Raw genomic sequence first — 17,059 nt, 5'->3', positions numbered from 1 at the left:
GAAATTTTGTGCACATTTCTGTTCTCAGTGGTCCCAACACTGTTATAATTGGAAATTAAAGGTTGCTATGCAGAACTTGGCACGTACGCAACTGTTTAAACTCTACGCATTGCTTCTTACAAGGCCACAAGTTTCGTGTACGTGCATACTTTCATTTTCCTACATTGGAAAGCTGCATAAATAATGTTGTTGTTGTTCGCAATCGTTCAGGTTTCACGGTATGAAATGTTTTTATGGCGTTTTTCCGTAGAGATTTTTGTTTCCATTATTATCATTATCCGGGTGAATATCCTTAGGTGTTTGGTTGTTGATGGTGCAGGCCTACGAGGGGCGATTTCAAGGAGTGCTGCAGACATTGGCAGAAAAAAAAATATTTACAGGGCTCCAAAATACAGGCTTTTCCTGGTCTTGTCGAAACTGGGTCACAGAGATGGGAGATTCTTCAGGGGGTTCGTTTTTTTTCTTATTGGGGGGAGGGAGGGAACATAACCTGCTGTGTGTGTGTGTGTACAGGGCCCTTATACACATGCATACCATTCGCCCTCCTTATATTCTTTCACTGGAATACCTTTCGCAGGATCTTGGATATTTGGACTGAAAAACCTCCTCCTCCGCTCGGGGTCGAGGTCAGGTTCATTCGTGAGGTGAAGGTATATTTTAACATGGTGTGTGGGGGATTCCGACGGAATGGAACCTTTTTCTCGAGAGGGAAAATTGGGCCGTTATGCAATTTTTTTCTAGGCTTTTTTTTTTCATGTTGGTGCTCGTGAGTCACTCGAGAATTTAGATCGTGACGGAATTGAAAAAAAAAAGTGTATCCAGACCGGTCGTTGCACTTCCCAATTTTTTTCGAGGAAGCGCCTCATAATTTTCGATACCTGTAGAAAGACGTCAAGCTGAAGATATTGGAGTGTGTACGGGAGTTTTTAATTAGCATTTACTTGAGGATTCTTAATCAAACAACGAGGGGAAAAAGCACCGTCTTGAGTGACTTTTGACCAAGGCCGCAATCAGATAGTCAGATGAAATAGCCATTTTGAAGCGATGACGAGCTTGTCAGTCCAACTGCGATGTTGAACGACCTTGTCAGTCAGACCAAACAGGCATTTTTCAAGCATCCGCATGATGCTGGATGTTATGTCAGTCAGACAAAAAACCAATTTCGGAACAAGTGAGTGATGTTGAATAAGCTAATCAAACCAAACAGGACTTTTTGGAGCAACCGCGTGATGTTGAGCGAGCTTGTCAGTCAGACCCAACAGGCATCTTGCAGCAACTGCGAGATGGTGAACGAGCTGCCTGTCAGTCAGACCAAACAGGCATTTTAGAGCAACCGCTTGGTGTTGAAAAGGGACCTGTCAGTCAGACCATTGGTCGGAGCAGCTACGTGATATTGAATAGCACGCGGTTGCTCCAAAATGCCTGTTTGGTCTGACTGACTATCTGATTGCTGTCCAGGTCTACACACAGTCACTCACATTCATTTATATTTTAATTTTAACTCGTTTCTAGACACCTAACGTGTCTATGGAACCTTTAGGAGTCCTCGGGCTACTTTTTGAAAGCTACCGGCTTATAACCGTTCTCTTGTGAATTACAGTGGTTGTTTTTGTTACGATAAGAATTTATTAGATTCTACCACTGGAAGAACTGTTTATTCTGTTGGGGGGTTCATCGGGGTTCCCAACTCATGGGTCACAAGTGCTTCTAAGATGGGTCGAATAAATTCATTTCCAATTCATTAATGAATCCTTTTTTTTGTACCTCTGGTTCTATCTTAAGGATCTCCATAGTTTGGATTGGGACCACAACATTCTTTTGGGGTCCTCTTGAGAAATGATTTCCTAAAGTTTCAGGGGGAAATCAGCATCTCAGAATTTATTGAGAAACAATAATTAGTGACAATTATTAAGGATTAGTCAAAATTATTCCTCCTATATAATTAAGGAAAGCGCTCTCCACAATTTTGCGTTCCTGTTTGACTAAACGGCCCCTTGGGCTCAGGACCCGTTGTCCCTCTCATTGAGACGCCACTGACTAGTTTCACGAATTTTTAAAACAATTTTGTTATTTTGTAATATTTAATGAGCAATTTTTTGTTTAAAATTTGAAATCCCATGGGTCACAAAGTTAGTTGTGTTGTTTGTTTTGGGTCGCTGTAAAACTAGCACATCTCTGGTTGATGTGTACTTTCCCTTCTGAAAATTATAATTTTTGATTGAAAAGAAATTTACTGTGGAGTGTTTTCAGAAAACTGGTCCTTTGGAGAAATGTAAATACCCATAGGGTACAAATTCCGGACAAGAAAATTATTCCAATCTTAAAATGACTTCCCGACATACAGGTGGCCCCCAACACAAGTAGCAAGTAGTTTCACTGTATATTATATAATTTCTGCAGAATCATGAAATTTCGATTAATACCGAATCGTGTACGGGCGAAAAATAAATACCAAGGCCACGGAACAAATATATATAAACGAAAGGGGAAAAAACCGATGTGTTTTCATAACAATCCCTAAAGAAACGGGATCCCTGCCATACTCTGACGTAATCATGACGCCATAGTGACGCAAATGGTCATACGCGCCATCTGTCGGAAAAATATAGAATCAAAGGCGGGAATTTATATTCTTAAACATTGTTTCCATTTTTCCTGAACAAAAAAAGGAACAGTATTTTTAGAAAAATATTTTCAGCAATTATCATAGTTTCCAAAAACAGTCGATTGAAATTTTAAGAAACTAAAATTATGATTTATAAAGTACATAAATCAATTATTACCTCTCCATTATAGACCAAGTTCTGTCTCTAAAGAGAGGTTTTACTCTACTGCCTTCGCGCGCGTTTATTGCGTCATATATACGTGACGAACTAGTGCATATGTAAATTTCTTTTCTATTTACTTCGACATTCAAATATTATCATTTTATGCTAATGCAATACGGTAAAACCTCTCTTTTGCGTACAACAGTGGGACAAAAAAATTATTCCGTAAAAGATGGGTGATCGTTAATCAGGACTTTGAAAAGAATAGTTTTATTGTACAGGAGGAAATTATTATTTATCCAAAAAAGAGGGGACCGCATCTGGGGGGGATGTCTGTTCAGACGAGTTTTACTGTATTGTATTACTCCTAGATGAAGGAGAGTAGGGCTCTTTTGAGCTCGGCGCTCTGTATAACGTTCGACGGCCACGGTTCGTTCATTGCTATGGCCTCCACAACAGTAAAGCAGATAGGGCACCATCCCACAGGCGGCCTTACATTCTTACAAAGTTTTTGCTTTTTACATTAGAAATTCACCATAACGCGTCCGCCATTCTGCAGGATGAGAGGAGCTGAGCCTCTTGCAGTCAAAGGCGTACTGCAAGACTCTGACTAAAGATCGAAGGGTTTGGTCAGTGAACAATCAAAAGTGTGTTGTAGACAGCGATGGACTTGATCAGTGTGCACTCAAAAGAGTGACTTTGAGAGAGAGAGAGTGTGTGTGTGTGTGCAAGCATGTGTTTAACCAAGTATGGGAGTGACCTACAGAGCAAAGAACCAGGTCAGTGAATGACCAAAGTGAGTGATCTAAAATGTGTAGAAGCATGTGAGGGACCAGAAGTTGTGACAGTCGTGATGCTTTCAAGTGAAATATAGTGGGGTGGAGAAAAAGTACGACTAATTTCAGAATTCAGCAGAACTGCACATAGACCCAGGGCGATCTTGACTCGTTGGGTAAATCCAGATATGGCTGAGGCCCGACATGAAGAAACCATGGGAAAGAAGTGGGGGGGGGGGTGGAATGGACTTAAGCGCGCACGGCTCAAATAGCCTCACCTCCCAGGATCCTGCGTCTATGGTCAGGGTTCTCACGCCCATAGACGTTGTCCTGTATGATGCTGGTACCGTAATTTTCCAGAGTAAGTACGTAAATGTGTAATTCTATACTTTCAGCTCAGTGCAGGGATTATGAACATAACTTTGCTCGAAGGGGAAAAGGTGATGTTAGACGGCCCTCCATAGAACCTCAACTAGGGGAAGCTCACGGAAATCTCTCTCAGGGTCTAAAGATCCGCGTTCAAAAATCAATTGAATTTATGGAAAATTGTTTCTCTCCCAGATAGAAGAATATTTACAGGGGGAGGGGACAACCATAGGGGGATACAGGGGCCCGGTTAATTTGTCGAACAAGTAGTCAGAAACATTGAACTAAAACCGGAGGAGTGCTTCAAAACTATAAATCTGCCTCTGCTTCTGGATAAAGGTGGAAATGTGTTCCTGGATAGGATGGAGATGATGAGCACGGACGAAAAATCTACATCTACTTTGATACATCCGTCAAGATCGACCTTTTAGCAAGGACCCGTACTTTGATTTTATAATTAAAAAATGGGACGAAGACTGCTTTTCCGCCATCGCTGCTAATATTTAGCGTATCCGTGCCCAGCCCGTCACGTACCCACCCTGGGTACGGGTACCACAAGTTCGGGAACCAACGTTATGCGTATCCGAAATCGTGACATAGTGATTCGGTTTAGATATCGATGGGGGGGTGGGGGGAGAGAGGGGGAACGAAAAAAGACAGAAAATAGCAAAAAATCTCACGTTCCATTGACCGTATGCCGTTAACTTTACGGGACTCGTGTGAAAGAATGTGGTTCACTAACCCAATGCCCTTCATACATACATACGTACAGCATACGCATAGCTAAAAAATAAAAGTGTAGAGGGAGGAAACACATGGAAATCGTGTTGCTTTTCTTTTTTTTTTGTTTCTTTTCCTTTTTCTGTCGTAATGTCATCTTTTACGTAAAAAAACCAAACAAAAATGCAGATTTCGCGAGCAGTTTGCGCAGCAGTGTTTGTTCGCTTATAAGCGGTCACGGTTACTGCAACTGCTGCTCTTTTTTTTTGCTCGAAGAGTTCGTCGCGCCTATGTGCGTATGCCATTATTATATTACTTACGTATGTTTTTTTTTTTTTTTTGTCGCGAGCAATAAATGACCGTTTGTCACCGCACGGTGTGAAGGCCCCTTAGATTATTTACCCGATTCCCACCGACATCCAAGACGCGTTTCTACATTCAGTACGCACATGCACAACAACGAAACTCTTCGGTGCACCTGTACGAAAGAAAAGCGTGAGTGTGAATCCCGTTTTTTTTTTTTTTGTTTTTTTTTTTGCCGGACGGAAATTCTCGGACGCATTTAATGTATTCGTGCTTCTGAAACGGATGGAAACGTTCTAGACATTTTCGTGTGAAAGAATTATTCACGCACGGTTTTTTTTGTCACTCACTTTACTTCGTTTTACAGGGTGTACCATTCAATTCATTCGTATATGTTTTAAAAAACAAAAAAATTGATATATATATTTGAATGCGGTTCACATTCAAAATTTATTCTCACGGAGGGGGATTTTTTTTTTTTTTTGGTATAGAAAAAAATTTAGTTCTAATTTGTGTCGATAGGGGGTCAGGGAAACCAGTCCGGAAGGAGTGATTGGATCTGAACCTTTCTTTAGTCTCTCCTGTGCCCGAAGCGTTCGTAAAGCTTTAGCCGGCGATTCGTGGCTGAGGTAACTAACTCTACCAATAGTGTTTCCACCAACCAAGGTCATTATCAATCTTATGTAAGCACCACTAAGACAAAAAATTCAAAAATGAGCCGCCGTAATCGTGCACCCTGTATTTTTTAGGACTCTGATTTATGTATTTCGTGATTTGTTTTCATGCAGCACCCTCTATCGACAAAAATTTTTACCAATTTTTTTTCTGTGCTAAAAAAACAAAAAAAAAAACCTTTTCTACTTTTTAGAGTTATGCCCCAAAGTCTTATATTATTTATGAATTCAACAACTTCCAGTAATTTTTTAAGTATTGACTTACTTGAACAGTATATTTTTATTCAAGTATTTATTATTATTATTAAGTGTTAAATTCGAGGGCTTAAAGGGCCTACGAGATATGCTTGAGCTAGATGCGGCTGATCGCAGATTTTAGGATGATAGTATGGAAGTGAATAATTTTTTTCGCTGCCCACGATCAAATTAAGAGACTTTCTGCATATTACGCAGAAGTGAACGAGGTTAACCAATGCCCGGCCCGCAAAAATTATTTCTTTTCGTTTTTTTTTGGCCCCGCTCCTGAAAAATTTTTGTCCATTAGTGTGAGCTGGGCCCCGCTTATTTGCTATGAGCAACGTCCGATATGTTTCCAAATCAACTCTTTAAATTTTTATACATACCTGCAGCCCATCGAACTAATTTGAAGCTAGTTCTTTCCAAGTTATTGCTGATTAATTTAATTAGATTGGTTGTTTGCTTCGAGTTCGATTTGCTTTTCGATTCGTCAATTTTTTTTCCTTCTCTCTTCTCCGCAGGCTAAACAATGGCTCCTCATTGAGTGGCTCGTGCGGCGTCCGGAACCACGGATCAGCCTCCCACAGCCATCGCCACCACAACCATCATCATCATAATCACCACCACCACCAACAGCAAAACAACAGCCATCACCATCAGCAACTGCAGAAGCCAGTCGAGCTCGTCTTCAGGGAAGTATGCGTCTCTTACGAAGGCAAGCAGATCCTCAGGGACGTCAGTGGGCTCGTCAAACCCGGGGAGATCCTGGCTGTCATGGGTCCATCAGGTGAGTGATGGGTGGCAATTTCGCAGACGCTGACTTGAATTATTGAATTATTGTCGAAGTTGCAAAGTTGGCATACATTAACAGAATAATCATAATCGGTTTTTTTTTCACATAAAAATAAAATCTAGGTTGCGGCAAGACGACCCTGCTCAACGCCATCGGTGGCAGGATACACATGGACGCCGGAACCGTCACCCTGAACGGTGAAGAGCTTAACAAACAGTTGAGGCGTAAGATCTGCTACGTTTTACAGCAGGACGTCTTCTTCACCGATCTTACATTACGGCAAACCTTAATTGTGAGTAAAAATTCATTTTAGTACTTGGACATTACACCACGGGAAAATTCTTCAGGAAACCTACCTTAAGCACAGCGTATATAATTAAAGTAGAGCAGGGGCGTAGCCAGATATTTCGTGAGGGGGGTAACCAAAGTGATAGAGAACAATAGATTTGGCCATCTTTTTTTCGGTCATTTTGTCACATTTCGGGGGGTGGGGGATCAGACCCCAAGTCGCCCCCCCCCGCTACGCCCTTGAAGTAAAGGTGTCGAGAGCCCGATTGTAAACTCGTCTGTACCAAACTTGGTGTCGATTTTTATGGGGGGGGGGGAGGAATCAGAATATTTTTGGGGCTGTCACTAGTGGGTCAACGTGACCCGCGGGCTATGGGTTGTGGCCCTCGAAGTCTCTCGTGTGACCTGCGGCCTCAAATCTAATTTTGTAAAAAAATTGAACTAAACGACACGCACATTTCCCGATCACTTGATTGGTTCAGCCTGTACTGTACTCTGATGACATTAGGGATGCACTAGCCGACCGAACATGCACCTCACCTCATAACATTCTTCTGGGGAACTTAGAAGGCACCGTTTGGCTTGACTCCCTTAAAATATGTACCTATAATCATCATGGAACCTAGTGCGACCTTTTGATGCAAGTATTTTTATTCCCGCGGCGTATTTATGGATCACTTGAGTGACCTGTTGCTCAGATACAGATCACTTAAGTGCCCGCGGCAAATTTGCGGTCAATATTAATGTATAATGTGTCTCGCGACACATTTACAGATCACCTGAATGACCGGTGTTGCTGTTTTAGACGACTTAAGTTTACTGTGGCCCATTTCAGGAGCTATTAACTGACCCCGGACACATTTACCGACAGCTTAAGTGGCTACCTGTGCATTTCCAGATCACTTGAGTGCACCGCGAAACATTTTCCAGATAATTTAAATGTACTGCGGCAAATTTACAAATCTTTTGAGTGACCCGTGGCACATTTACAGACCACTTAAGTCAGTCTTGGCACATTTGGTGACCACTTAATCTATGACACTTTTTTTATAGATCACTTAAATGACCTGTGGCACAGCTCCAGATCATTTAAATTATCGGCGGCACAGTTCCGAGAGCACTTAAGCGACCCACGGCACATTCACAGATCACCAAAGCAGGCCGCGGCACGTCCACAGACCACCCAAACAGGCCACGGCACATTATCATACCATTTAAGTGACTCCCGGTGCAGTTCAAGATCACTCGAGTGCGACACGTTTTCAAACCAGTGAAGTGGCCCGCACTCTCCTAAAAGTTGAATGTCCTTAGTGTACTAAATAGTGGAAAACACCCAAGTTCCACTGAATGTATTTAGCTCGACAATGCTTTTACAAATACAGCCTCAAACAGCTCTATTTTATTATGGCTTTTCTGTACATAGAAAATATCATTATCTCATTACAACGAACGAAAGAAGTCTTCGGAATACACCGTGTTAAACCAATATACCAAGATATATACCAATATACCTGCAATAACCAAGAACGAAAGTTTTTTTTCCCTCTCTTTCTCTTTTGGAACCGGTCATAAAAACTAACGAATTTATTACCGCCGCTAACCTTTCACAAATTAGCGATAGCATGTCTGGTGACCGTATATTAGCGTTTTTTCGTACCACCCTCTCATACGCGCACACGAATTGCCGTTTTCTCTGGTCAGTGACTGTATCGATTTTTACATATAATAATAATAATAAGAAAATCCTTTGGACAAATTAGTTGCCCGTTGAATTTGGGGAGTGTCAATGACATCCTGGGGACAGGCAAACAAGAAACAGTTGTTAGGCATTAAATAAGGGCTCACAGAACGGGCTGGACGTGCTTCTCCCGAATTGAAAAACTTTGTGGCCGCAGACTGTACAGTTGGCTTTTTTTCCTCTACTCTTAAACGGCTAACTATAAATCAGGTGGGGAGTACGAGACCAGCAAACCCAATCGGTTTGGTCAACGTGTGGTCGGTCTCGCCTCCTGTTTTGATAGCTTTTTTTTTTCTCCTCTTTCTCGGAATAAAATAAGGATTCGGGTAGTTATAATCTTTCAGATATACGAGGATTCTGAGGTAATTGTACAGATACGGCACACACTTTACATAGAAAGAACAAGATTTTTTTTTCTGTCAAAGAGTGCATGTGTGTAACGATGTCTTTTAGGCTGTTGCGGCCTATTTAAGGTGCGAGAAGGTAAGAACACGTCGATTGGCCTAGGGGGCTCTTGCAGTCCGTTTCAAGCTTCCTGTTGGGTATGAATAGGATTGCGGCGCCCAGTGAACTAGATGAAGTATCACACAGAGTGCATTCTGATTCGTGTAATGATTGATTCAGCCTGTACTGTACTCTGATGACATTAGGGATGCACTAGCCGACCGAACATGCACCTCACCTCGTAACATTCTTCTTAAGGGGAACTTAGAAGGCACCGTTTGGCTTGACTCCCTTAAAATGTGTACCTATAATCATCATCATGGAACCTAGCGCGACCTTTTGATGCAAGTATTTTTATTCCAGGAAGGGATGCGTATTGTTCTTAGCGTATGTCGCTAGTCCCTCAAGTGATTTCGAACTGTGCTTCGGGGGTCGCTCAACTGATTTGGATATACGTCGTTGGCAGCTTAAATGATCTGAAAATGTGCCGCGAGCCAATCCTGAAATGTGTAGTAAATCCGGAAATGCGTCACGGGCCACCAAAGTTTATTGATAATTGAAGGATTGATATTGAGAATTGACCATGGGTTCAGCATGTGTGAGTGAAATCTTCTGTTCCGGGACGTGTATCCCGACTCCATTACGGGGCAAATTTCCGAAAAGAGCCGGTTAGAAGCAGTCCATTCAACACAGAATTCTCAATTCAGAATTCTTCGGAAAACGCACCAGGCTGCCTTTCATCGATAGATGAAGAAAGGCAGACCTGTACTCTGTACGTCCATCTATCCAGAAGGGCACCCCGAGCAGTTATGAAGCTACTTTCTTTTCATCGAACTTCTTCGATATTTCCGCTAAATTTAGCGTTATATAACCATCTTTAAATGACGTGACTATAGCAGTTACCTATTGTACGAATCCGAAAAACGGTAGGAATAACAGCTGCAATCGTCACTTAGATCTCCTACTGTGTATAGTTATATTTATGTCATACATAAAGAGGAAACGTTATATACAAAAAAAAGTTTCTCTTTCTTATGATTATTGTAATGCAACTGCACAGGTTATATATACATGAATTTTTTTTCTATCTGTTGAATAATATCAATACAATTTTTCTATTTTTTCCTGTTACCTCGAGGTCAATTCCTATAAGAAACCTTTCTGCAAGGTGCACAACACACACACACAAACCAAAGGTCAGTTCCAGGGACTGACGGGAGGGTCGTCCTATAATCTTCGACAAAATACGCATCATTGTACCGTACGCGTTCGTACGAGTTCAAATGTGCAGGGATGGGTTCAAGGACCCCCAGGAGGACATTCGAAATCGAGAGTTTAGCCTAGCGGAGAAAGTGAAGAAAGGACACGTACACAAAATAGACGAAAGTTCTTTTGTGGGAGACGGAGGGGACCCCACGTTGGAATGGGACCCTCGTCCTCCCATCGCCTTTGTTGAGAGGGAGAGATCAGTATGAGAGATTTTTTGTTCCGGCGATTCCTGTTGCGCATAATGCGGCTGTACGCTTGTTTGTGTTTTGCTGTGTCGAATGTGAAAGTTTCTTTCTTTTCTTTTTTTTTGGCTCTCTTTCTTCTTGCTTTGGTCCAGGGCAGGTGCCTCTCAGGGCAGGGACCTTTGTGGGGTCAGTCACCCCTTAAGGATTGGGACAACTAAAGGAAATATTTACTACAGGTGTCCAGTTGCATGAGAACATTCTCCTGTGGGCTTCCGGACTTACGTGCAGCCCGTTGGGAGCGAGTCTTGGGTCATCCTTGAAGTCTCTCTCGGAATCGAGAAAGTTTGGTGTGACATCCGGGGGGGGGGCGGATAATGGTTTTCTAACTTTCCTCTGTCTTACTCCCACGGTGTATTGTTGAGTTCTTGGAGGCCCTTGTACCTAAAATCTATATTGTAGAGCCCCTATCTAATTCGAGGTATTGGGTGTGGGCCATGGATGCGCACTCCTTGACACGTCACTGCTTACTCCACTTTTTGAGTTTTATATTATTAAATTATTCGAATCATTATGAATATCTTATAGAGAAGTCATCGGAGGGCAAATCAATATTATTTTTAATGCAATCGATCATGAGGATGAATCTACCATACGCTTAGTTTCCCCTCAAGTTTTCAGAAACTACAGAAGGTCCGCAGACTGCGCCATGCCCCCCCCCCAAAGGTGAGGCTGGCAGCCTGAGGGCCTGAAACGACTGCGACCCCCGACCCCTCTCGTAAACATCATCGGGCATTATATGAGGCAAATGGGAAAATGGGTGTGAATTTTTTCGCAGACCATCAAACTTGATAGGTGAAGGAAATGACAAAACGTCATCACTTCTAATCCTACCTTTGTCTTGAAAGCCGGGTCATTCAAAGGTAGATGTAGTACCGATTCTTCTTCCAAATCTTGCTTCCCGACGAGTTTCAATACTTCGGTTAGTTGCCCAACAAACACCTGCACTTACTTTTTGTTTGACAAGAACCCTGTCACCAACCTTTGCTTCTGGAATCATTTTTAACACTATATCTATGAAGTTGTTCTTCTACTTATCGACATTCATCTTTTAGGCCTGTTGAAGAAGCCTTGTGCTGACTCAGGAGCTTCGTCCTTTCCTACCACAATTTATGAAGTCAATGCGGCAATAACGTAAATTTATTAGGTTCCACTTGCCCTAGCACCGGAAAAAAGCCGGGAGAGTGTAATCCTCTCAATTCCCAATTCCTAGTTTCTTATTGAATCATTGGTTTTGTCCATTAATTCAGTAAAACCCAAAAGTTTGGAAGCATTTTCCTGACAATGCCATTCGGTTATTTTCTGATCTTGCAAATAATTGTTTATAACGTGGTATTTTCTGCCAGATACACTAAAAAAAAACGATCATTACCTCTATCCACAAAACAGGTGATAGAAACTATCTTAGTACCTACAGACCGATTTTAGTACTCAGTACGGCTTCCAAAATCGTAGAAACTATCATAAGAGATAGAGTTTTCTCGTTCTTAAATGTTCATAATTTCTTCTCAAATAATCAACACGGTTTCCTGCCAAAGAAAAACTCTGAAACTGCACTAATTGAATTAAGTAAATTTATAGTCTATAAATAACTCAAAACAAACAATGCCAATTTTTCTTGACATTCGAAAATGTTTTGACAGCATCAATCATAGTTTACAATTTGTAAAACTAGGCAAATTGTACGCATGTGGAATTAGTGGAACTGCTCATAATTTATTTCAATCCTATCTTAATCTCAATCTTTTTAGAGCGGTAAATTTATTAGTAGTCCAATGAGCATCCACAGAGCAATGCCACAAGGAACTACTCTGGGACTCATCCAAATTTTGTTTTGCTATGTACTGTATGTATTAATGATTTCTGTAATCTTGAACTCACTTCCAAAATAACTACATTTACAAATGGCACTGCACGTCGTTATTCAGAAAATGATTACCAATCACTTAATGAAATTATTAACAACGATGTAATCAAAGTTCGAAATTGGTTTTGCTCTAATGATCTCAAAATAAATATATTGAAATCAAAATGCATCAGTTTCTCATACGTCACTAATATGTCTACTAATTATAATGTCATTTTTCATAAGAAAAACTGTCGTCTTAATCTGTCATGTGCCTGTATCCCCCATTAAAACACGCGAGCTCCATTGGTATCGTTACAGATAGAAATTTCAAGTAGAAGTCCCATGTAAAACGCGTCCAATCAAAACTTTGTTTCATAGTCTATATAAATTTAATCACCTCCAAACATTATCTAAATACTACAGAAATGATTGAAATTAAAAGAACACAACAGGGGTAAAGCAACGTGATCACAAATCTAACCTTTCATATGAAGTCATTTTGTGACCCTGTAAGAGCAGCTAGCGCACCAAAAACTTTTAGAATAAGTGAAGGTTGGGGGGGGGACTCCACCAGAAACCATTCCTAAAAGCTATACGAATTTTATAACTCATATTCGGTTCCACGAACGCTAAATATCCTCTTACCTTATGTGTTATTGGAACTAAAAGGCTTAATAAAACAGAAATATCAAGCCTTCTTTATGAAGCGAATGATGTAAGAGTGTGGGACAAAATGGCAGAAAAAAGTGATAGTTACTTGGTGGTTGAGTCTGTCCGTGTGTATGTATCTACGTGGCGGTAGATAGTAGTCAAGGAGACCAATCAAAACCATGTCAGGTGCTTTTTGGAGGCCAGCAGTCCGGATAAGATTTATGGCTTACACCAAAGCCTAATAGCATAATAATAGCGAGAGTTATACAGTGGTAAGGGATATTTTGCGAGTTTGTAAGACTCATAAATTTCTCTCCTATGTTCGTTGGAGAAATGGATGGGGGGGGGGGGCGAAAGGACGCCCTTGATCCAATTTAGGCGACTGAGAGAAAAGGGTGGTGGTATGTACTTATTATATATAAAATGCGTTGCAGTAGTGAACAGACAGCAAAAAAGCTTTTTCTTGGACTAGGATCCTCGATTCTTTTCTTGTTAGATATATCTTGTCTATGATGGTATAATAATAATCGGCTCTTTCTCCGACTGATCTTCTTCTTCTGGTGTAATTTTTCTTTTTGTATTATTTTGAAGAATTTATGTTAGGCTGTTTTGTTGGTGGGGACCTTTGTCCTCTGGCCAGGCAGACTAGAACCCTAATAAAATTAATATTTACGAGGCTGGCAACACTACTTAGGTTTTAATAGCTACTCTTCTCTGGTGCGTTGACTGGATAAACAAAGACTCGTTTCTTCGTCGGTGACGTCATTTTTTTTCTTTTTCGGATATTATTTTTGAAGGGCAAAAGCTCGTGTTATTATTATTATTATTACTGATGGAGGATTCCTCGTTGAAGAATTTATTTGCCCCGGAATTCTTTTTCCTGTTCTTTCTCATTGATTCGCTCGAGCCCTTGGAACAAATTAATTTCGGTCTTCTCTTATATTCTAATTGGTGTCTATGCGTGTGTGTGTGTGTGTGTGAATACACATATGTGCTGAAGGGATGTTGCGGAATGGTGGTGTCGTACGTCGTTGTTGTTGCTTCATAATTCTTTTCTTCTTCTTCCCCCTCATTATCTCCGATAAAATGCAATACTTATCTCGATTTGCAATGATTACGACATTTTAGGTATTTATATGTTTTTTTTTGCATTCATTATTCGCTTCGTTTAGACCGTTCTTTCCTTTATGGGATCTTGAATCCTTTTCCTTCCACGTTTTCATCGGCATTTCTCCCGATTTTGTTGGGGTTTTTTTGCGTTTGATTAGTATTGCAAAAATAGCTTTTCCATGATCTATTGAAATTTCTTTAAAAAAAAGTTAAGTAAAGTGTAATATTTTTAAAAAAAATTCAATTAAATTCATTCAAATTCGAAAAAAAATAACACAATACAATGTGATGCGATGCGATAATGCGATATATCTAAACATATGCAAGTGTATCGATACATATGAGTGGTCAAGGGGTAATTATACCCGTACTGACAACCAATCAAAGAAATTAATGATCATAGTCAAAACAATTCTCACAGTCACATATAATGCACATGTTAATAACAGTCATAACATGAAGAGGCAATTTCAATTCGAGTACCGTATTCGCATAGTCCCGCAATTTACAGTTAAAAATAGTCTTCAATGTTAGTGATAGCAGCAACGTAACTAAATAATTCCTTTTTAAATTTAGAATAAGAAGCTGTATTTGCTAATTCGAATGGCAAGGCGTTGTAAATTTTGGGAGCTAAATAGAAGAAGTGTTTTTAAATATCTCTTTTCTATGTAAAGGGATTTCAAATATTTTTTTTTTTTTTTGGTCCCGTTTAAAGGGATATCGGAAAAAAAAATCCCCGCACACGATAACTGATTAAGTGGGAAACAATTCAATCGCCGTTTCAGTAGGGCGTCACAAATCCCAGCAGCCAGGTCACCACGGTGACTGTGAAATTGGCATCAGTGCCTAAATCTTTTTTGCATGTGGTTGCTAACATCGTGAGATGTTAATAGTGCTCCCTGGGGGAACATGTAAATATTTTTTATGTTTGCTTTCATTGGGAAAATAAATGTTCCCTCCGAGGAATCCCCGTATGGAGAATCACATTCGCCAGGTCGGGGTAAGTAAGTAACTCATGTGGCTGCTAAATTAGAGTCTAAATTTTCTGATTGCTTTTAGAATAGGTGAAGAATATAAAGTCTCGGAAAAGTCGGAAAAAAACATTATTCAGGACCGTTTTTCTTGGGATTGAAATCATTCTTGGGGCTCCTAAGAAATTTTTCTGGTGCCTACATTTTTTTTTTCGATTTGTCAAGCCCTGCATTACATAACTCCTTCTCGTGTTGATAGACGTAATTAAGTCCCGGAAAAGTCTGGTCTATTAAAGCAAAAATCATGGTTGGCTCCTAAGAAGTTTGACTGACGCCTAAATATTTTATTTCGATTTGTAAAGAAAGCCATGCGTTTCCGCAATAAATTGTAGGTCCCGATATAATTGGCCCTCGAGTGCAGAAAATGGCCGTGGTGCGACAAAAATTATCAAAGAGATCTCACTTTCCCGTAAATTGTCATTTCTTCAATTTTGAAGCTGCTCATCCTTCGGTCACTTTTTGTATTGCCCTATAACTTTTTCGTAGCCCTCCTTGGTATTTAAATAAATACATATATATATATATATCTTTAAATTTCGGGCAATACCTGGAACGAATTAAACGATTTTCCATAAAAACGGGAAATAGCGTTTTGGCTATAGTGATATTCTGCGGATGAGAAAAAATATCGTTGTAGAGGGATTATAGTTATATCGAGTGGTAGCATTATCATCAGGCGCCGCCAAATTTACGCTGTTGTTGGCATGTCTTTTGAAATGGTGTTATTAGTACCACCATAAAAAGGCATTTATCAGCATTTATTTGGCAGCAGACAATTCTAATTGATTCTCTGTCGGTGAACAGAATTCGGTTGCTTGTTTCACCCTGTAAAGTAGCTTCTCTCGCAATGCTTTCGTTTACCGCCCAGAAAGTAGCTTCACGGCAACTCCATTAATACTTTCGGAGGGTAGATAGTACAAAATACCCACGTTATTAATCATCCGAAGAAAAGAAAAAAAAACAACTGATCAGAAATTTAAAATACATCGAAGGTGATTTTTTGGGTGAAATATAAAAAAATTATCGTCGCAGCAGTTTTACAACCTCCTCAAAAAAATATCGTTATAGAAGGATCTATCGTAGTAAAGTATATCGTTGTATCGAGAGGGATTTAACATTCTTACACTTTAGGCAATTCCAAACGAGATTCGTTGTAGGTAGATTTATCGTTATATCGATTATCATTGTAGCGTGGTTTCACTGCATACGTCAATTGGAAAAAAAAGGGGAAGAACTCTATTATCCGAAATAGATTTACATTTTCTTCAATCAACATTAGCAATGACTCATTAGCGGGGAAACGTTAAGGATTTGCAAGAAAGAAGAACCGAAAAATAAAAACACAAATTGCCTAACTTATTGAAGTGACAGTTTATTTATCCTTTTGGCTCACTCCTCCTCCTCCTCGACGTGGAATATGCAAATGATGGAAGCGAAAAGACGTCTGCGGTATAGATGGAAGCTGCTCGAAAGTGTAAGTGGGCGGGGAAAGTGATTATGTTAATCCGGTCGGCATTGACCGATCCCAACGGCGAGCTCGTTATAAAAGAAATTTATTTATTTCTGTTTGGTTCGTCTTCGGTGACCTTGAGGTTAACATCTTGTGTCCTCATTAAAACAGAAGAGCAATCTTTTCTCTTCTCTTTTGTTTCTTTCCTCACTCGACTCTTCTTTTCTTCGATATCTGGGAGGAGATGCTTCTCGTTTCTTTTTTTCCTATTAGGCATTTGATAATGTGACCGTCCACGTGTTTTTTTTTCGCCCTAGAGATTTGACAATGGCTTTTTTACTGCCCATGGT

At 40.3% G+C, this 17,059-nt stretch overlaps 1 protein-coding gene across 3 annotated transcripts in view; it reads left to right on the top strand.

The window, feature by feature from the left end:
* The window catches only part of LOC149081013 (uncharacterized), a 236,654-nt gene that overhangs the window by 199,743 nt on the left and 19,852 nt on the right, over positions 1-17,059 (top strand). For all 3 annotated transcript variants that reach the window (XM_089237748.1, XM_089237747.1, XM_089237746.1), the window contains exons 2-3: positions 6,366-6,631; positions 6,760-6,929. In XM_089237748.1, the coding sequence (XP_089093874.1) occupies positions 6,366-6,631; positions 6,760-6,929 (436 nt within the window). The remainder of the gene's footprint in view (positions 1-6,365; positions 6,632-6,759; positions 6,930-17,059) is intronic.

The sequence above is a fragment of the Pholcus phalangioides genome, unplaced genomic scaffold, assembly GCF_987345545.1.
Source record: "Pholcus phalangioides strain wild (caught in Gottingen) unplaced genomic scaffold, Ppha-v1.0 ptg000010l_1, whole genome shotgun sequence".
Classification (NCBI taxonomy): Eukaryota; Metazoa; Arthropoda; class Arachnida; order Araneae; family Pholcidae; genus Pholcus; species Pholcus phalangioides.
Note: the sequence above shows the minus strand (reverse complement) of the source record. Positions and strands in the feature narration are given on the sequence as shown.